This window comes from Lissotriton vulgaris, chromosome 1_2 (assembly GCF_964263255.1).
Source record: "Lissotriton vulgaris chromosome 1_2, aLisVul1.2, whole genome shotgun sequence".
NCBI classification, from domain to species: domain Eukaryota; kingdom Metazoa; phylum Chordata; class Amphibia; order Caudata; family Salamandridae; genus Lissotriton; species Lissotriton vulgaris.
Genome location: NC_141686.1, coordinates 97,683,945 through 97,703,202, shown reverse-complemented (window position 1 = coordinate 97,703,202; position 19,258 = coordinate 97,683,945). Strand labels below are relative to the sequence as shown.

The following is a 19,258-nucleotide window of genomic DNA, read 5'->3' as shown; positions in this document are numbered from 1 at the left end:
ACCACCAGCCATCAGTGAACAATTTCTACAGGTACACACACCACCACCCATCAGTGCAGACATCAATTGTTACCGCATCCACAATTAACTATTGTAGCAATCGCAATATGATGCCCTTTACTTTTAAACATATTCATCTAAAGTGCAGCATGCCACCATTCCTACTATTCCGCCCTTTCGCAGGAAATCCCTCAATCCCAATCTCGCTGTAATGCCATTGTTAATTATTTTGAAAATAAGATTTTGGATATTGTGAATGTTTTTCCCCCTGTGCTTTCCACCTTTAGCAATCTGGAAAAGACGAAGATGGGTAAGATATCTACGAGTTCCCCCTGCTTGGACTCATTTGCTCCTATTTCTTTAGAGGATACTAACAAAGCTATTTTAGCAAGCAAATCTGGATCCCCTTTTGGCCCTTGCTCACCCCTGGTTTTGCAGGCCTTAGTGGAGATAGTTAACCCCAGCATCATCAATTCATCTTTGGCCACGGGAGAAATTCCCAGTGAATGGAAGCTTGCAGCGGTCAAGCTTCTCCAGAAAAAGTCTTTGCCTGACCTGACCACTCTTTCTAACCTGCGCCCTATTTCCCTGCTCCCCCTGGTGTTTAAACTGACGGAAATGTTTGTTAATAACCAGCTTCTGAATTTTCTGGAGGAGAACGACATCCTGCACCCTAACCAATCAGGGTTTCGCTCGAAACATTCCACCGAGTCAGCCCTGCTGTTTACGGCAGAGACCCTTCGAATGGCTGTGGATCAGGGAACGAAGGCCGTCTTGATTTTACTCGATCTATCAGCGGCCTTCGATACGGTCTCACACACCATCTTAGTGGACCGTTTAGTTAACGCAGGAATAGGAGGAGTGGCATTGGCGTGGTTTAGAAATTTTCTTAACAGGCGCCAAGTCACAGTACTGGGCCAGTTTCAATCTGAAGCTAAAGTCGTCAGCTCAGGGGTCCCACAGGGCTCTAGTTTGAGCCCTGTACTTTTTAATTTGTACATGGTGCCCCTGATTGAGCTTATCGCTTCCTATCAGATTAGCACAATATCGTATGCTGACAACACACAGCTTATTCTGGTCCTGGATAGAGAACTGCCTGGGGCCGAGGAAAACCTGAAAAATTGCCTAACGGCTACTTTTGAGTGGATGAATAACAATGACCTCAAATGTAATTCCGGTAAGACGGAAATTTTGCCGTTCGGCTCTCAAAATCTGTTTTCCCCGAAAGACTGGTGGCCTGATGATGCTGAAGCCCCCCCAAATACCATCTCTTCTGCTCGAAATTTGGGCATTAAATTAGATGACCAGCTGTCTTTTAAACAACAAGCAGTGGCTGTGGCCGGCACCTGTTTCCATATTATTAGATCCTTGAGGAAGTTTTTTGACCTTCTTCCTTTGTCAGCAAGGAAAACGGTAGCAGTTGCTCTGATAACATCTTGACTGGACTACTGCAACGGCCTGTATGCGGGAGCAAATAAGTCCGTTCTCCACAGGCTGCAGATGGTCCAGCATGCAACTGCCCATTTAGTGCTACGCTGGCCTCGCAAGTCATCTGCTTCGGCAGCGCTTAAGGCGCTTCATTGGTTACCGATTTGTAAACTGATCCTGTTTAAGATTCTTCTGATTACCTTCAGAACCTTCCAACAGCAAGGGCCTAGATACCTATCCAATGGGTTCAAACGTTATCAGCCCACACGCTGCCTGGGGTCTGCAAATCAGAACTTGTTGGTAATACCTAGATTTAAGCTGGCTACCAAAGGTGGTAAATCTCTTTTCCTTCTAGGCGCCAAGGCCTGGAATAAACTCCTGCCGCAGCTCTGATCGATGCCCAATGAGAGTCACTTTAGAAAGGCACTTAAAACTTGGATGTTCTCCCTCACTGACGCTTCTTGTAGAGCACTGGTGTAAAGTATATTGTGACTGAGTTCGCCTCCATTTCCCCCAACCTATTTCACCTGAGTTGGTGTTGAGCGCCAAGATACTCCTTGGAGTGGTAGTAGCGCTATAAAAGTGTACCTTACATTACATTACATTGTTGCTTCTTTAGTACCGCTGGTATTGCTCACATAGCGCCGGGACACCTCCGGTTGAGGTAACTGTTCGCGCTCTATAAAAATCTGTATTATTATTATTATTGACGGTTAGGTTCTTTTGGACTTTAGGGGGGTCTAGTCGCAGTCCCGCCTCCTCTATGGGGATGGCTTTGATATCTATTCTAAGTTAAGGAATCTGCGGCTATACGTCTCTATCAGATGAACAAGTTTCTTACCTTTGGTAACGATGTATCTGGTAGAGATATAGTCTAGCCGCAGATTCTTTAACGCCCGTCCGTCCTTCCCGTCCTGCGACAACTTTTTCATGTTGGGCTTCTTGCCTTCGCCTCCCTTTGGGTGGCTTTACTCATCTGCGGGGTGACATTGTCTCTTCTCTCCGACTCACGATGCTACATTCTGTCTCGTGGCTCTGCTCTACCCTTCCTTGTATTTGGACGGTAGGCCCGTATGCCATGTGTCCTTAACAACCCTTACCCTGGGTTGCCCGCTGTGAGTCTAAATCCTTTCTTCTACTGCTTGAGGTTTCTTGCCTCCCCTGCACTCCAGTGGTTACAGTCTCTGGCAATGTCACATTCGGTAGTCCCTTATTCAGTTCTGACGTCTTCTTTTGGGTGACGCCTTATGGTAGTTGTCCTTACTCCTGGGTTCTGGACTGGTCGTCCTTCACTGTCTTATATTGTGGTCGCAGCCTTTCTGCCGGCTGCTATGATGGTTCACCAAGGAGCTATGGTTCAATGGTAAGTCTTGTGCCTCTGGGGACACAGGCTCACACAGGCCAAGGGTTCGAATCCTGCCTATGCTCTGCATCCTCTTCTGCCTCAGGGGAGGTTTTGGTCATAACAAGTACGGGGGTCCCTCCCAGAATGGTGCTCTGTTCTTTCCCCCTCACCCTTAGTTTACAATATGCAGTGCCTGGCACTGTATTTCTATGATGATGTTTTTCACCATACCTTGTTTTTTCTTTTTCTGCACACTGTTCCCATATTTTCTGTTTTTGGTGGTGGCTTTGCGTTCTGATGCGGAAAAATCTTTTGACGAAAACTGATGTTGGCGAGCTGGGGCGGGGCATATATGGCTCCACTGACGTCACGTCCATGGACGACGTCAGGGCGAAGCCGTACGGCGCCGCCCCCGGCGTGCAGAGGTGCTGCTGTGCTAAGTTTTCCAGACCAGTCTGACGCCTGGGGGATATTTTAAGTTAAGGAATCTGCGGCTAAACTATGTCTCTACCAGAAACATTGTTACCGAAGGTAAGTAACTTATTTATTTGGGCATATCTCTGGTGGTTCAACACCTTGCTGGTTCGCTGAACACCAGAGCGAACAAACACAGCAGCAGGTGCATGATGGATCACAAATGACGTCTTCACTCGGAGGTGGTGCAAGGTCTCTTTCAGCAGTGGGGAGAGCCGTGGTTACATCTATTCGCCACCGAAGAGAACGCTCGTTGGAGTGGAGTTGCAGTCTTCTATATGCCTTTCCGCCTATACCACTTCTGCCCAGAGTGCTGAAGAAGATCAAGCGCGACCGGGCCCAAGTCATTCTTGTGGCTCCGGATTGGGCACGAAGAGTCTGTATACCGAGCAATTGCACATGGCCATCGATCCTCCGATCATTCTGCCTCTTCGGGGGGATCTTCTGTCGCAGCAGGAGGGGACAGTCCTCCACCCGAACCTGTCCAGCTTCCACCTCCTTGTGTGGAGATTGAGCAGCGACAGATGACAATCTTCGACCTTCCTCCCGAAGTCTGTAATGTTATCTTGGCAGCCAGGCGTCCCCCTACTAAAACACTATACGCCTGTAGATGGAACAAATTTGTGGCATTGTGCACAGCTAAGGCTGTGTATCCCCTTTTCCCCTCTTTCTGAAGTTCATTTGTTCCTTCTTTCTTTGGCCCAGCAGGGCTCTGCTCTAGGCACCCTTAAGGGCTATTTATTGGCCATTTCGCCCTTTCTTCGGCTTCCTGATCAGCCTTCTCTTTTCAAATCCTCTGTTGTAAATACATTTCTAAAGGGCATTACTCATCTCTTTCCTCCTAATCCTTTCGTAATGCCCCAGTGGGACTTAAATTTGGTCTTGACTTACCTTCTGTGTGCTCCTTTCGAGCCTCTCAGACCCTTGACCTTAAAAATTGCTTTTCTGGTTGCCATCACCTCTGCTCGAAGGATGAGTGAGCTTCAGGCTCGGTCTTCTAAGACTCTTTTCTTTGCTATTCATCCGGACAAGGTTTTCCTTGGAACTGACCTTCTTTTCTCCTCAAAGCGGTTACCTCTTTCCACATTGGACAGACCATCACTTTGCCCACCTTCTTCCCGCCCCCCACATCTAACTGGAGGAAAAGAGGCTACACCGTCTGGATCCAAAACATGTGCTTTCCTTCTATCTGGATCGCACAAAGCAATTCCGGGTGGATGACTAGCTTTTTGTTGGCTGTGTGGGCGCCAAGAATGTTGGGCTGTACAATAACAGACCATCTCTCGGTGGGTCATTCTTTGCATCAAAATCTGTTATTCCTTGGCAAAGAAAGAACCCTTCGTGGGGCTGTTTGCTCATTCCACCAGGGCGATGGCATCCTCTAGTGCTTTGGGACGTGGAGTCCCCCCTCAGTGACATCTGCCAGGCAGCCACGTGGGCATCCCTGCACACGTTCACAAAACACTACTGTCTGGACTGCCAAGTCTGGAGAGACAGCTTTTTTGGTAGTTCTGTTCTCCAAGACCTTCTGGTGTGAAATTAGTTTGCAGACCTACGAACTGACTTCTAGGGTAAGGGACTCTTTTTCAGGGCCTTAGTGTTGTGCACCAGTGGTCAGTGTCTTGCATGGCTCTGCACTTCTGGCGTGGAATACTGTGTAAAAAACTGATGTCAGCGCGTGTAGGCCGGCGTCTAAGTAGATAGTAGATACCGCGTATCCCAGCAATCACGACGCCGATGGTAAAACGCAGAGTCGACTGACGCACCTACCGACGCGCAAGGGTACTGCTAAAAGAAAATTATCTGGATCCAATCTGACGCGTGGGAGTAATTCTAAAGGTAAGGAATCTATAACTAATATATGTCTCTCACAGAGAGATCGTTACCGAAGATAAGTAACTTGTTCATTAGCCTGGCATCGACCATAACATAAACAACAAAATATGTCAGCCTGTATAGGAGACAGACGGGATACTAACACCTCTGTGTCTAAACTTAACACTTTATAATATACTAGCAGCCCGTCCCGACGTTGTCCGGGGCTGAAATAGAATGTGTGCAAAGGGTTGCACATTCATAAGGCACATCACTTGCAATCTGCTCCCTGTCCCATACGTGATTTATAATGAAAGTGTGATCAACTGTGCCTTTGAACGCCTTTTCATTGCAGTCATAGCAAAAAAGTAAACTGTGAGGTTAGCAGCATTAGGTAAGTATCACAAAAGGTAAGATAATTTTAGAGCGCTATTTATCATTGAGCTTACACGTTGTTATGTACCTGTTTATTGAACTTGGTCATAGACGGTAACATTAGTTGCAAAGTTGTGGTCCGTTCATTCGCCTTAATCCCCGCTTGAGGCCGTGAGCAATTTGTGCAGTGGTAAATGCGACGGGTGTGCTCACCGCTGGTAGGCTGAGTGGCTTTATCCCCCGACTGAGCACAGGAGCAATAAGCAAATCTTGTGCTCCCCGCTGTTAGTGTGAGTGTGTTGAGCCCCTGCCTGAGCACCGTAGCAATCCCGCAGCCTGTGAGGCCTTGCCCATTGGCGTGTGTGAAATATTATTTTGTGAAACCTTTGTAATGTTTTCTTTTCCCCGCTGTTAGTGTGAGTGTGTTGAGCCTCCGTCTGAGCACCGTAGCAATGCCGCGGCCCGTGAAGCGTTGCCCATTGGTGTTTGGCCACGCCCCTGTAGGGCTTGCCTATTGGTGTTTGTGCACGCCCCTGTGACAACGTTGACGAGGCACGCCCCGTGAATGCTGCGCCCATTCAAGTTTTGCCACGCCCCTCTGACAACGGGTAGGCCCACAACGGTGTTACGTGAATGTTTTTGTTTCCAATGCCGTTTTCGCTTGTACCACTAATGACGGTGAATGGCGCGCCTCGCGCCCCGTGAATGGTGCGCATATTGCTGTTTGCTGTTTGTCAACGCCCCTCTCACAACGCCCACGCCCACGCTGGAGTCCTGTGAAAATATGTTTGCCGCGCCCATCGCTGACAGCACAACGAACACGCCCACAAGAGACTACTTTACCCCTAAGGTTCTTTTACCTTTGTAATGTATATGGTGGCCACTTGTATAGCCTATGTCCATCTGCTGCAACTGCCCTTTCCAATGCTGCATTGGGTGTTGTGATTGATGCTGTACTACTTGAGATTACCCTCCTCAAAGGTTTGGGCTCTCTCTTTACAATAGTAGTATAGAAAGAGAAGAGTTTTCAGGCAAGCATATCATAAAAATAGAAGAGCTTTACACTGACCCGTTCTCTGTGTTTATGACAGACATTGGCTAAGCAGTTGCTGGTGATCTGCAAATCTGTGGCATGGGCGTCGGTGCACATTTTAACAAAACACTACTGCCTTGACTGTCTGGTCTGGCAGAAGGGCCATTTTGCCTGCTTGGTCTTGCAAGACTTCCTAATCTGAGTTCACTCCTCTGACCTTCTACCTTTAGAAGGAATCACTGTGGTATCTATTCGAAAAGTGAGTCATTTACAGTTAGAAGTAATCATCAGAAGAGCAAGTTGCTTACCTTTGGTAACACTCATTCTGTGGATTCTTTAGCCAATCAGAGATTCCTCACTGCCTTTCGATCTCCCCATTCAGAAAGTCATTATAAGGTTCTAAGTTCTAAGTTCTATTTTAGCATTTGTAACCGGAAATTGATTCAAAGTGCTCCATACCCCAGGGTGCAGAAAGAAAAAGATTGAGAACCTGTCTTCAGTGCGCAGGGATAGAGCTTATATGCAGCTCTGTTCTGTCACTTCCAGGGCAGTATGAAGTCCCCATGAAGCCAAGCCTGCACATGAGCTGCATGGCTGAAAAAAATCTACAGATCCAGTCAGGCTCCTGGGAATATGCCAAAGGTAAGGAATCTGCAGTTGAATAGAGTACCTATCAGAAAGGGTGTAACAAAAGGTGCTGATGCTAACTTTGATAATCTGATAGATAATACATAAAGTGTCTTTGCAGGATCCAGGGCGGTGTTGACCTCACAAATTGATGAGGCAATGTGCCCCTAACAAAATTAAAATCATCAGTAAAATAGGCAACATGATCAGTTAAATAAGCCTTCTTAATACAATTCAAGTTAGAAACCATGAATGTTTAATAAAGAATCAAAATCATTACAGAAGGCAAAATTATTGTTAGCTTGTCAATATAATGATTAAGCCTCAATCAGCTGTATATCTAACAAAATATTCTAAGTCTGGAACATAAGACAAACTGGTGTGGGACTGCTCTCTAAAGGTCAGGAGCAAACCATTCAAACCTCACCCCTAGTTATGAGCCTTTTTACACCAAAATGCACAGTGTAAAATCACTTTGTCAGCACAAGTTGATCAAATTGTTACCCTTATCTGAAAGAGACACGTTAGTGATAGATTCGTTACCTTAGAATATCCCCAGGCGTCAGACTGGATCCGGAAAGTTTTGCGTAGCAGTACCCTTGCGCGTCGGTAGGCGTCGTCTGCGGCTCCGCGTCCGTCGTCGGCGTCGTGGGCGCCGTGATGACGTCGTCGGAGTACTTAGACGCCGCCTCCGCGTGCTGACGTCAGTTCTTCTTTTTTCCGCGCCAGCCAGCGCAGATCTGGAAAAAGCAGTTCCCTAGTCATTTTTTGACTAACTTTTTGGATCTTTTGATCTATTTCGAAGTCTTCACGACTCCGACGGTGCCGTTAGGGATGCCCGGCTTCAAGCACTGCGACGAGTGTGAACGCCTCATGTCGATTACGGATCCGCACCGCCTGTGCCTGACGTGTTTGGGTGTCGACCATGACGACGAGGCCTGCTCCGACTGTCGGGCCCTCTCGAGGTAGGCCAGGCGGGAGCGGTCCCGCAGGCGACTCGAGATCCGCCAGTCGGCCCCGCGCCGTGTGAAGTCCCGGTCCCGGTCCCACGGGAGGTCGAGGGACAGGTCGCGGGGGCGGAGCCGTCACAGCTCCGGGAGTCGGCACCACTCCTCCGGGTCCAAGTCGTCAGGTAAGAAGCATAAGAAGTCGAAGAGACATCATCGCTCTTCCGACTCCCCCCGACGCTCGCGCGATGCGGCCGGGGGTTCGGGTGACACCGCCCACGCGGCTCCTCAGGAGTCGCGGGCGCCGCGTTCGGCTCCATACCCCCCGGTCCCTGGGCTGAACGCGACGCCGGAGGAGATAGAGCGCTTCCTCATGGCCATGAGGTCCCTTTCTTCTCCGACGGGTTCCGCAGCGCCTTCGGGCCCAGCGAACCCGTCTGGGGGCCCTAGTGGGTCGGGGGCTGCGACCCCGACGCCGTCGGGTGCTTCAGCCTCGACGCCGCCGGCGTCTTCGGCGCCGGCGCCGCAGGGCTCCACGATCCCGACGCCGCCGCTGCCCTCGGGCTCGGCGCCGCAGGGTTCAGCAGTCCCGGCGTCGGCGGTGCCTTCGGGCCCGACGCCGCAGGGTGCCGTTCGGCCCTCGTCGGGCGTTGGATCGTCCCCGGTGGACCTTACGACCCCCCCGGGGTCGGTCCGTGTGGTGTCCCCTCTGGCTTCGGCCTCGGCCGACGCCGTCCCCAATGCCTCCTCTCTATGGGTTCCGGCGTCGGGACGGAGCCTGTCGGCGCTGATCTCGACGCCGGTCGGGGAGTTCCATCCCTATGACCCATCCTCATTCACTTACGACCCTGAGTCTCAGGAGATGGGGGAAGAGGAGGATTGGGAGGGGTCTGAGGACCCTCTGACAAGGGAATGTCAGTCTAACATGGACTGGACAGGAGACCTTGGGGAGGCCAGTGGCCTGGACACCTCTCCAGACCCTGGATTCGTCTCTCCTCCTTCCGTGGCTTCGGAGGAAGGCGCGACATATAGTGTGGTGTTGATGAGGGCTGCTCAGGCGTTGGGCCTTGAGCTCCCCGTCGCGGCCGTGAGGACTAACCTCCTCACTGAGGTCCTTAAGCCGCAGTCATGCTCCATGGAACCTATGCTGCCGTTTAATGAGGCCTTGTCGGACGTTCTTTTGGGCACTTGGTCCAGGCCCGCTACAGGTTCGCCTGTAGATAGGAACGTGGCCAGACGCCACCGCCCGGCCCCGGGCGACCCATGTTTCCTGTCCACCCACCCCACCCCCGAGAGTCTGGTTATCCAGGCCTCTAACTCCCAGACCGCCTTCCCGACGGCTCCCCCCGATCGGGAATCCAAGAGGTACGAGGCCTATGGCAAAAAGGTGTTCTCGTCCCTCAGCTTGGGACTGCGGTCTTCCAACACCGCATGCCTCTTGGGCCGTTACACCCATTCTATATGGGAAACGGTGGCGGAATTGCTGCCAGAGTGTCCGTTGGAGGTACGGGCCAAACTCGGCCAAGCCCTAGTGGAGGGCCGGGACGCAGCGAAGTATTCGATCAGGTGCGGACTGGATACAACTGACTCGCTGGGCAGAGCGATGGCTACGACGGTGGCGATTCGACGCCCCGCCTGGCTCAGATCCGCCAACTTCTCGGCTGATGTCCAGAATACCCTCATGGACATGCCGTTCGATGGCCGTCGCCTCTTTGGCGACAAGGCAGACCACGCGCTTGAGCGCTTTAAGGACTCCAGGGCTACGGCCAAGTCCTTGGGCCTCTCGGCCCCGCGCCAGCAAGTGGGTGCCTTTCGCTCCTTTCGTGGCCAAGGAAGGGGCGTCCCCACGCGTGCCGCCAGCCACTCGCCGCAAACTGTCGTCCAGCGCGGCGGCGGCCGTGGAAACCGCCGTGGAGGCGGTCGGGGAGGCAAGCGGTACCAGTCCACACCTGCCCCCGCAGCATCCGCCTCTAAACCCTCCTAGTCCGTGCTTTTCGGCCCATGTGACGCCAGTGGGGGGCAGGGTTCGCCATCACCACTCTCACTGGCGCACAGTCACTTCGGACAGGTGGCTGCTGCAGATCGTCCGAAGGGGCTACTCCCTCCCCTTCGAGACGACCCCTCAAGCCATGCCACCGCAACACCACCGCGTATCGGGGGATCATTTGCGGCTCCTGCAGGAGGAAGTTTCGGCCCTCTTGGCCAAGGGGGCCATCGAGCGCGTTCCTGGGCCAGAAGTAGGTTGTGGTTGCTACTCCCACTACTTCCTGGTACCCAAGAAGGGCAAAGGGGGCCTACGCCCTATCTTGGATCTGAGGAATGTCAACGGCTTCCTCCGGAAGGAGAAGTTCAAGATGCTGACACTGGCTCAGGTCTTGGCTGCCCTAGACCCAGGAGACTGGATGGTAGCGTTGGACTTGCAGGATGCGTATTTCCACATCCCCGTCCTGCCGGCCCACCGGCGTTACCTGCGGTTCACGGTAGGCCTCGAGCACTTTCAGTTTACCGTGCTCCCCTTCGGCTTTGCCAGCGCCCCACGGGTGTTCACGAAGGTGATGGCGGTGGTCGCAGCTCACCTGCGCAGGTTAGGAGTTTCAGTCTTCCCCTACCTAGACGACTGGTTGTTGAAGGCGGGCTCGCCCCAGGCAGTCGTCCACCACCTCCAGACTACGGCGGATCTCCTGCACCGGCTGGGATTTTCCATCAATGTGCCGAAGTCACACCTGTGCCCCTCTCAGAAGCTCCTTTTCATCGGAGCAGTTCTCGACTCGGCGCAGTTTCGGGTTTATCCGCCCGAACAGCGTGACTATGCATGAATGGTGAGCTCTCCGTGCCTAGTAAACTATGATGTATATGACTTAATGTATAATGTCGATAAGCCACTTCACGTAATGCTATGTGCGGTCGTAGAGATTGTACTGTTATTGTCAATTCATTGCCTGGTTCTGCTGATTACCACTGTAATCGGTGTAATGGCGACTGTGAAATTGTATGAATTAAAAAAGGAAAAACAAAGTTTTAAAAAAAACGTCTGTTCTAGGTTATTAAAGGGTCCTCTTTGTGAAAATATTTTTTCTCTGATAGGTATGACAAGAAAAAACAATAAGAGCAAGGGCTAGTGGCACAACTTTTGGTATAATACTAACCACAGTTAGTATTATACCATTTTATGTTGTTCACCCCAATGTTAGTGCATGCCCTTCTGTTTTATTTTAGTATGCAAACTCCTTGTTTGATTTGGGGGTCTCTAGTTGGCGCAGGTAGGTACTTGTAACAAATAGAGACCCTCTCCTCTAGTCAGGACAAGGGGATTACACACCTAAAATAACCCCTGCTCACCCTCTAGGTTGCGTGGCGCGAGCAGTCAAGGCTTACTTCAGAGGCGTTGTAAGTTAAGCAGTTGTGACCACATACAGTAACCCAGTGACAACACTACAAATGGATACTACACAGGTTTTATATAAAAAATAAGTAGACTTTATATAGAGTTACCACAAGGCCATAAACGACAAAAATACACACTGATTACTTTAAGATGGTAGATTTAAGCATAGTTCAGTTCAGTTCTTAGATGCGACACTCTGCGTCAATGTACCTTAAGTTGCGTTGCGCTTCCACGACAAGCAATGTCGCAGCGATGGGAAATGTGACAAAGTTCAGATACAAAGAAATAAAGACCTTACAGATGCGGCACGCACAACAGCTCCAGCGGCGACGCTCTTCTCCCATGATGCGTGAAGCTTCCGCTCAATGCGGCGCGCTTCTCGGGGATGCGAGGTGATCTTGGTCGATGCGGTGCAATGCGACAGTTCCAGCGGCGACGCCCTCCTTCAGAGTTGCAAAGGCAGGCACAGCGACGGCGACAGGCTCCGACCTCGTTGCGAGATTCTTCTCCTGATGCGGTGCAGTGCGACAACTACAGCGGCGACACCATCCTTCGGAGTTGCGACAGCAGCAGCGACGGCGACACGCTTCCTCTTCGTTGCGGCATGCTTCTCTCCAATGCGGTGCAGTGCGACAGTTCTTCTCGTTGAGTCGCGCTTCCAGCTCCTTGCGACACGCAGTTCCTCAGAAGGCCCAAAACAGCAGCAGGCCCTTCCAAAAGAACTCTGGGGAGCTGGGGGTGAAGTCTGTTATCCCTGAGACTTCAGCAGGAGGCAAGCTCTTTTCCAAGCCCTTGGAGATCCTTCACATGTTGAAAGCAAAGTACACAAAGTTCCTTTATCCCCAAGCAGCACTTCAGCTTGGGAATAGTCTCTCCTCGGTTTCTTCAGGTTCCTCTCCTCAGTAAAGGTTTCTTCTTGTAGTCCAAAGTGATCTAATTTCATGGGATCAGGGTCCCAATATTTATACCAACAAAATCCTTTGTTCTCTGAGGGGATAGGGGCCTTTGCCCTGTCCAAACCAGTTCTGAAGCACTCTGTTTAACAGACTCCTCCTTTCCTTTCACAGTGCAGGGCATGCATATCAGATGCCCCACAGGAAGTGGAGCCAGCATTGTGGAAGGCAAGTACAGTCCTGGAGCACTTTGTTTACAGGACTCCTTCTCTTCTTTCAGTGTGCAGAACAGAGACATCAGCCGCTCCCGAGGGGGTGGAGCCAGCATTTTGGAAGGCAGGCACATACCTATTCAAAGTTCAAGTGCAACTCCTCCCTCCCATCTAGATGCAGATCTCTCTATTCACCACTGGGTGTAATAGCCTGTCTCCTGGAATTCCCTAGCCCTGTCACTCACAAAACCAGACATAGGAATACACAACCTAGCAGAGGCAGGTTTTAATGGTTAGACTACCAAATACCTACTTTCTAAAAGTGGTATTTGCAAACACAGAATAGTCAGTCAAAGGTACTTGCAAACACCGAATATTAAAATAAGCTTCACTAAAAGATGTATTTTATTATTCCGAGTTCAGGCATTCTAAACTCTAATTTCTACCATGTTCTCTGAGACAGTTAGGATTATAAAATGTAATACCTCTAACATCCCATTCTGGCCTATGGAAAACAGGTAGCCTTGCAAAAGTGAAAAACGAAAATGGCTGTAATTCACTATTAGGACATGCCACGCACACCAGGGCTTGTCCTACCTTATACTTACAATGCACCCTACCCTTGGGCCTACCATAGGGGTGACTGATATGACGAAAAGGGAAGGTTTAGGGACTGGGAAGTGGGTGCACTTGCCAAGTCAGCATGACAGTACCAGACTGCAAGCAGGCTCTGCAATGGCAGACCTTAGACACATTTTACAAGGCTGCTTCTGTGGGTGGCACAACCAGTGCTGCAGGCCCACCAGCAGCATTTGGCTTTACACGCCCTGGGCAGACTCAGTACACTAGACTAGGGTCTGACAAGTAAACCAAATAGCCAAACATGGAACCACTGATTAATACATCAATTTACAATAGGGAGCACTTGCACTGGATAGCAGTGGCACAGTGCCCAAAGCATCTAATACCAGCAAAAACACATGAGGCAAAAGCAAAAATGGAATGGAGACCCACGCCAATGGTGCCAGGTCTAACACTCCTACACTCTTAACCCTCTCTATTGACCCAAGTATTTGACGATTTGAGGAGGTTCTTGTCAACTACACAGTTCCGATACTGTTTTGTGTGAAACTTTTGTTTACACAAGGAAAAGTACCCAGTCTTACTTTGGCTTATCACCCATAGTCTGGAATTCTGTTAATCTGTGTAAATAGTCATGACCTAGGATTGTTGATCGCTGCACTTGTTCTTGACCTTTTTGTTCAGGTTTTGCCTGAGCGGTGCACTGTGCTCTTTGAGCTCTGTCCTCCTTAGCCTCGTATGCACTTTATAAATAAATACATTTAGCTACACGTTCATTTTTCCATTTCTTTGATACCTCGAATTTGTACTTATACTATGTTTCTTTTCACAGACCACCTGAAGACAGAGAAAGAGCTAACTGAGGAGAAGAAGATCCTGAACGAAATGCTGGACGTGGTGGAACAAAGAGATGCTCTGGTGGCACTGCTGGAGGAGCAACGTCTTCAAGAAAAGGAGGAAGACAAGGACTTGGAGTCTGTCATGCTTACCAAGGGCTTCAACTTGAACTGGTCCTGAGTTTGCAGCACTATTACCTGTGTTAATCATCTCTTAGCCAGGCGTATCCCACTCGAATCTAACGTTATGGGATCTGTTGCTTTTTGTCTGCGACCCTACTTCTAAGCAATGGGGTTTGAAGCATCCTGGAGCCTTGCAGTGATTTCCTCTAGTGGCCGATCAAGCTTGCATATGACCATCTGGGAATGGCTCGCGCTGTGAGGGTCATACAGAAATATTAATGAAAAGGCAGGTAAATGGAAGAATGTTTTCTTGGAAAACGCCTGTGGAGAGATCAAAGTGAAAATTTCCCCTACAGCATATTTTTTGCGACTCTTTTTACAAATTAATAAATAAAAACGATCTAAGCTATAGAGCAAAGAAAAACTACCTTGTGAATGTTCAAGCATTCAACTGCCTTGCAGAGTATCCTTTTTGTAGAGGACTTCGAACAGGCTACTGAAGCAGCAGCTTGCTTTTCATTTTTCCCCTTTATCCACCAAAGAATAAGCCAATGGATTATGGAGTGTGGATACGAACAGACGGTGGAAAATATTGATTATGCTTTTAAATGTGCATCTGTGCTTTTTACCCTGCCACTCCCAGCAAAACGTTGCTAATACCATTTAGGTAGTCAAGGAGTTGCGGTTCTGAAAATACACATCAAGGTTCTCATATTATTGTGAGCGTCTGATGATGGCCTTGGAGAGGAAGAGAGGAATTAATCAACACTACACAGGAATAAAATGATGAAAGTTATATCTATCTACCATATTATAAAAAATGCTCACACTTGCTGGGTTTCATGTATCACGAAACTCCAGATGATGACTAAATCTGTGCCCCAGCAATAGCAAAATAGTTTCGATTTATGGCTTTTATTCATTATGTGTATGCTGATTCTTAGCCATCTAGTTGAACGTTGTATTCGATGGGGACTTTCAGTTTGTGAAAGTCTACAATTTGCATGCAGAAATTCAGCTGCACAGAACAGGATGGACATGCAACATGGCCAATTTAGCTGGCTTTGGCTGGCCAAGAACCCCAATCTATTCGCTAGTTAAATCATGCTTCCATCGATCTAGTTAAACCTGTACACTTTTGGGATTTTATTTCGAAGTTGCATTTAGTGGGTTTCGACACTGGAAAATGTTGCCTCTGCTTGATGGGTGATTGTTGTTGTTGCATTATCAGGGTGGAGCAGAGTCTTTCCAGAACGCACTTGAGAAGAGAAGGCCATCGGCTGCTGCTCTAGCATATATATAGTCCTGTTGTGTTCTACACTTTTTCATGTCATACAAGCCTTTAACGAACCATTTCAGAGACTAATTTCTATTGTATGCATGTCTTTTTCATGGTCTCAAGAAGAAAAGCTTCCAGCCTAGCATCACTTGCCCTCAAGAAACTCCTTTTTTGTCTATTAACTTATTTTTTGATACTTGAAAAAGTCTTTTTTTATACTGAGGGAAAAGACAACAGCATTTGAGTCTCTGGGACGTGTGCTCTGTCTCATCGAATTTGTTTTTAAAATGCCACTCAATTGTGCAACTTATTTATTATTTATTGATGTTCTTGCTCATGTTCTATTTCTGTCCTTTTGAATTTTTTGTGTTGTGTGAAGCTTGAGGCACTGATCTCAATTTTAGCACAGATTAACAGGCAAACCGTGTCAGTACAGATCACCGGCCATAGGTGGCTGTAACCAGTGGTTTACCCACCCGGCACAGGTGGATAGATCATTCTGTGGCCTTACAGGTTCTCTGTGACATGGATGCATCGTAGTTTCCTCTCCATTGACAGAATGTATAAAACTTAAACTGAATGCATACAGCATTATATATTTTACACCACAGAGCGCGTCTCTTTTAAGACACATGCTGTGTCAATCATGGGTCACAGCAGATACCATCCTTCATCTGAAATTGTTTGTTTGCTGTTGTACTGAGTAGATTTCATACCACTGTTAAATCGTTTTTGCAAAATTCTGTTTCCTGCCTTGCATTTATTTGTGTTATGGTCTACAACTTGGAAACTGTAATTAAACTGCACAAACAGTCCCACAATTTAAATTCAGCTCAAGTGATCACGTGGTGACTTCCATTTGCCTTCCTGTAATGATGTTACAGTATTAGAAGCAAGGATTCTGTTAGGTGTACAGTGCTAGGGGACTCTGAAATGGCACGCCATTTGTATTATTGTTTTCAAGTTGAAGTTGATTAGACAGATTTGTACGGGTGGGTGTGACTGAACACTTTTTTCAAATGCGATTTCTCCTTCAAGCACTGAGTAATCTAAAAGATTTTGTTATCCTTGAAGGAGTAACATTTTGTTTATTAAACCTGACATCTGTCACTTTTTATTGTGTCAGCCGTTTATTTTACCACTGATGTGCTGGTTTGAGCATTCGGCAAAATGAGTTGAATTGGAGAGATGAATAACTGCTTACATAACACAAATGACTGGTTACCGAATGAAGAGCAACTAAATAAGCAGATCTTTTGCAGCACATCGACGGAGTATCACTTGGAATTGTGAATATGAAAAAATCTCTAGGCAACATATTGGGCAATTAAATTATTAGACCATAACTAGCAGGTAGTGATGCTTGACCCAAAGTACCAAGATTGAATTTTAAAATACAAAATGTTGTTAATACAATATATTAAAAAGAAGGCTCAAATGTTATGGGTTATGAGATCAAATAAATATACATGAAATGATCAAATACTTTGTAGTAATCCAGACAGCTCCAAATAGGGTTTCATACAGCAACCTTCAGCAATGCAGTACAATATTGGGTAATTCTTGGAATCTTAGCTGTGATGCAGTTCGACTGCATCACAGTTACATCACACAATTCCAACTATTACCACAAATCTTTCCCCCCCTATGAAACCCAAAAGGAAAAATAAACACTTGAGAAAATATACAACATATAGGACATATGAATTGATGTTACAATTCGACAATATTCAAAAGAAAGCAATAAACGAATGAGTAATGAAATTCATAAATGAGATACTTTACACAAATCCCCAAAACTCCACTTCTTGCCGTCATTCAATTGAGCTACAGAGCCCATGACTGAAATTACTTTATGCGACTGCGAAAACTTGCTCTCTCCATTCTTCACAAAACCAAATCCTCTTATCACCACCCAATCACCTTCTTCAAACACCAACTCCTTTGCACATTTTCTACTATCAAAACGTATCTTATTACGCCACTGACAATCTAAAACTCTTGACCTCATCTTTTCTCCATCAACCCAAACCTGTTCCTTCTCTTGAAACCACATAGGAGACTCCTTAGTACCAGCTCTTTCCCCTTCAAAGCAATAAAAGGAGAAACACCAGTCACCGAATAAGGTGTAATCCTGTGCCCCCACATCATCCTCCGTAACTCATCTTTCCATGTTAACCCATTTGGTAAGTAAAGTTGAATACATTCCATCACAATGCGATTTACCCTTTTCACAAGTCCATTAGCCTGTGGACGAAACAAAGCTACCTTATCATGCCTGATCCCAAGACCACAAAGAAAATTTCCTGTCTCAGAAGAAACTAATTGAACTCTACTGTCATTCACAAGTACTTTTGGTGCACCCTCTTCCAAAAAAACTTCTTTACGAAACTTTATCACATTAGTAGTAGTGACTTGACCCATAGATTTACATGTAATCCACTTACTATGATATTCCACCAGCACAACCAAAAACCGATTATTACTTCCCAATTTGTCAATTGGACCTAATACATCCAAAGCTAATTTCTCCCACGGTCTCATAGGTAATTCTACATACCTCAAAGGAGGCTCTCTAGTTACTTTCACCTTATCACTATTTGCACGCATGACAATCCAGCACCAAATCTTCCACATTCCTGTTCATTTCAGGCCACCAAAAAGACTCTCTCAATCTCCTCTTAGTCAAACTTCTTCCTAAATGCCCTTCATGTACAATTCTCAACAACTTTGATCTCAACAAAACCGGAGGAACTATCCTATTCCTTCTCAAAACCTTATCTCCATGTAAACTAAGTTCGTCCCTTACCGACAAATACTGTTTATCTATTTCCACTCCATTGGAACTATTCTAACTATTCATAATGACCTCCTTCAACTTCTTATATTCTTCATCCTTCTCCATTCATCTTGAGTAACAGCAAATTCACTATCCACATTTACCAGTAAATCCTCTAAAAATTCCACACAAGAATCATCATCCACCGGCATCCTAGAAAGACAATCAGCAATAAAATTCTTATTGCCATGAACATATTCAACCACAAAATTGTAATCTACAACAAATAACAACCACCTTGAAATCCGAGGAGTCACACTACCATCTAAACCTCAACCACCTTTAAAAATATGAACAAGAGGTTTGTGATCCGTCTTGACGACAAAAGGTGTAAGCCCCACAAATAGTATCTAACAAGTGCCATACCCCAACAACATGCTATAGCTTCGTTTTCTATAGTTGAGTATGATTTCTCCGCTCCTTGTATCCTTGTAATCTGTGTGAAGCAAAACCAATAATTGTTTCATATTTTTCTGATAATTGCAACAAAACTGTCCCACCCCAATGTTACTGGCATCTGTAACCAGAATGAATTTCTTTTTAGAGTCAAAATGCCCCAGAGATGGAGCACTGGAAAGAAATGTCTTTACATTAGCAAATGCATCTTCACATTTAGTATTCCATTCAAACACAGTTCCTTTTTTTAGGAGCAATCTCATCGGTTCTACTAAATCAGCAAACTTTGGAACAAATTTAGAACAATATTCAGCAAGACCTAAGAAGGACTTCAACTGATCCCTATTAGTTGAAGAAGGAGCATCTTTGACAGCTCTTACAATACTTCCCTTCAGTCTTATTCCATTAACAGATATTTGATGATCCAAATAATTAACTTCACTCAATCTTATTTGACACTTCTCTTTTTTGATTGTCAATCCATATTTAGAAATTCTCCGTAAAACTTCTTCCATCAATACATCATGTTTGTCAAACGACCTACCCACAATCATAAAATCATCCTGGAAACATAGTACTCTTTCCATCCCCCTAAATATGTTTTGCATAATTCGCTGAAACACAGCAGAGGCTGATGCCAACCCAAAAGGTATTCTACAATACCGGAAC

General features: G+C 47.0%; 1 protein-coding gene across 10 annotated transcripts in view; it reads left to right on the top strand.

Moving 5' to 3' along the window:
• The window catches only part of MICAL3 (microtubule associated monooxygenase, calponin and LIM domain containing 3), a 2,050,293-nt gene extending 2,033,822 nt beyond the window's left edge, over positions 1-16,471 (top strand). For all 10 annotated transcript variants that reach the window (XM_086952901.1, XM_086952911.1, XM_086952910.1 and 7 more), the window contains one exon: positions 13,949-16,471. In XM_086952901.1, coding sequence (XP_086809027.1) covers positions 13,949-14,133 — 185 coding nt within the window. In that variant the 3' untranslated portion in view covers positions 14,134-16,471. The remainder of the gene's footprint in view (positions 1-13,948) is intronic.
• Positions 16,472-19,258: the final 2,787 nt, after the last annotated feature.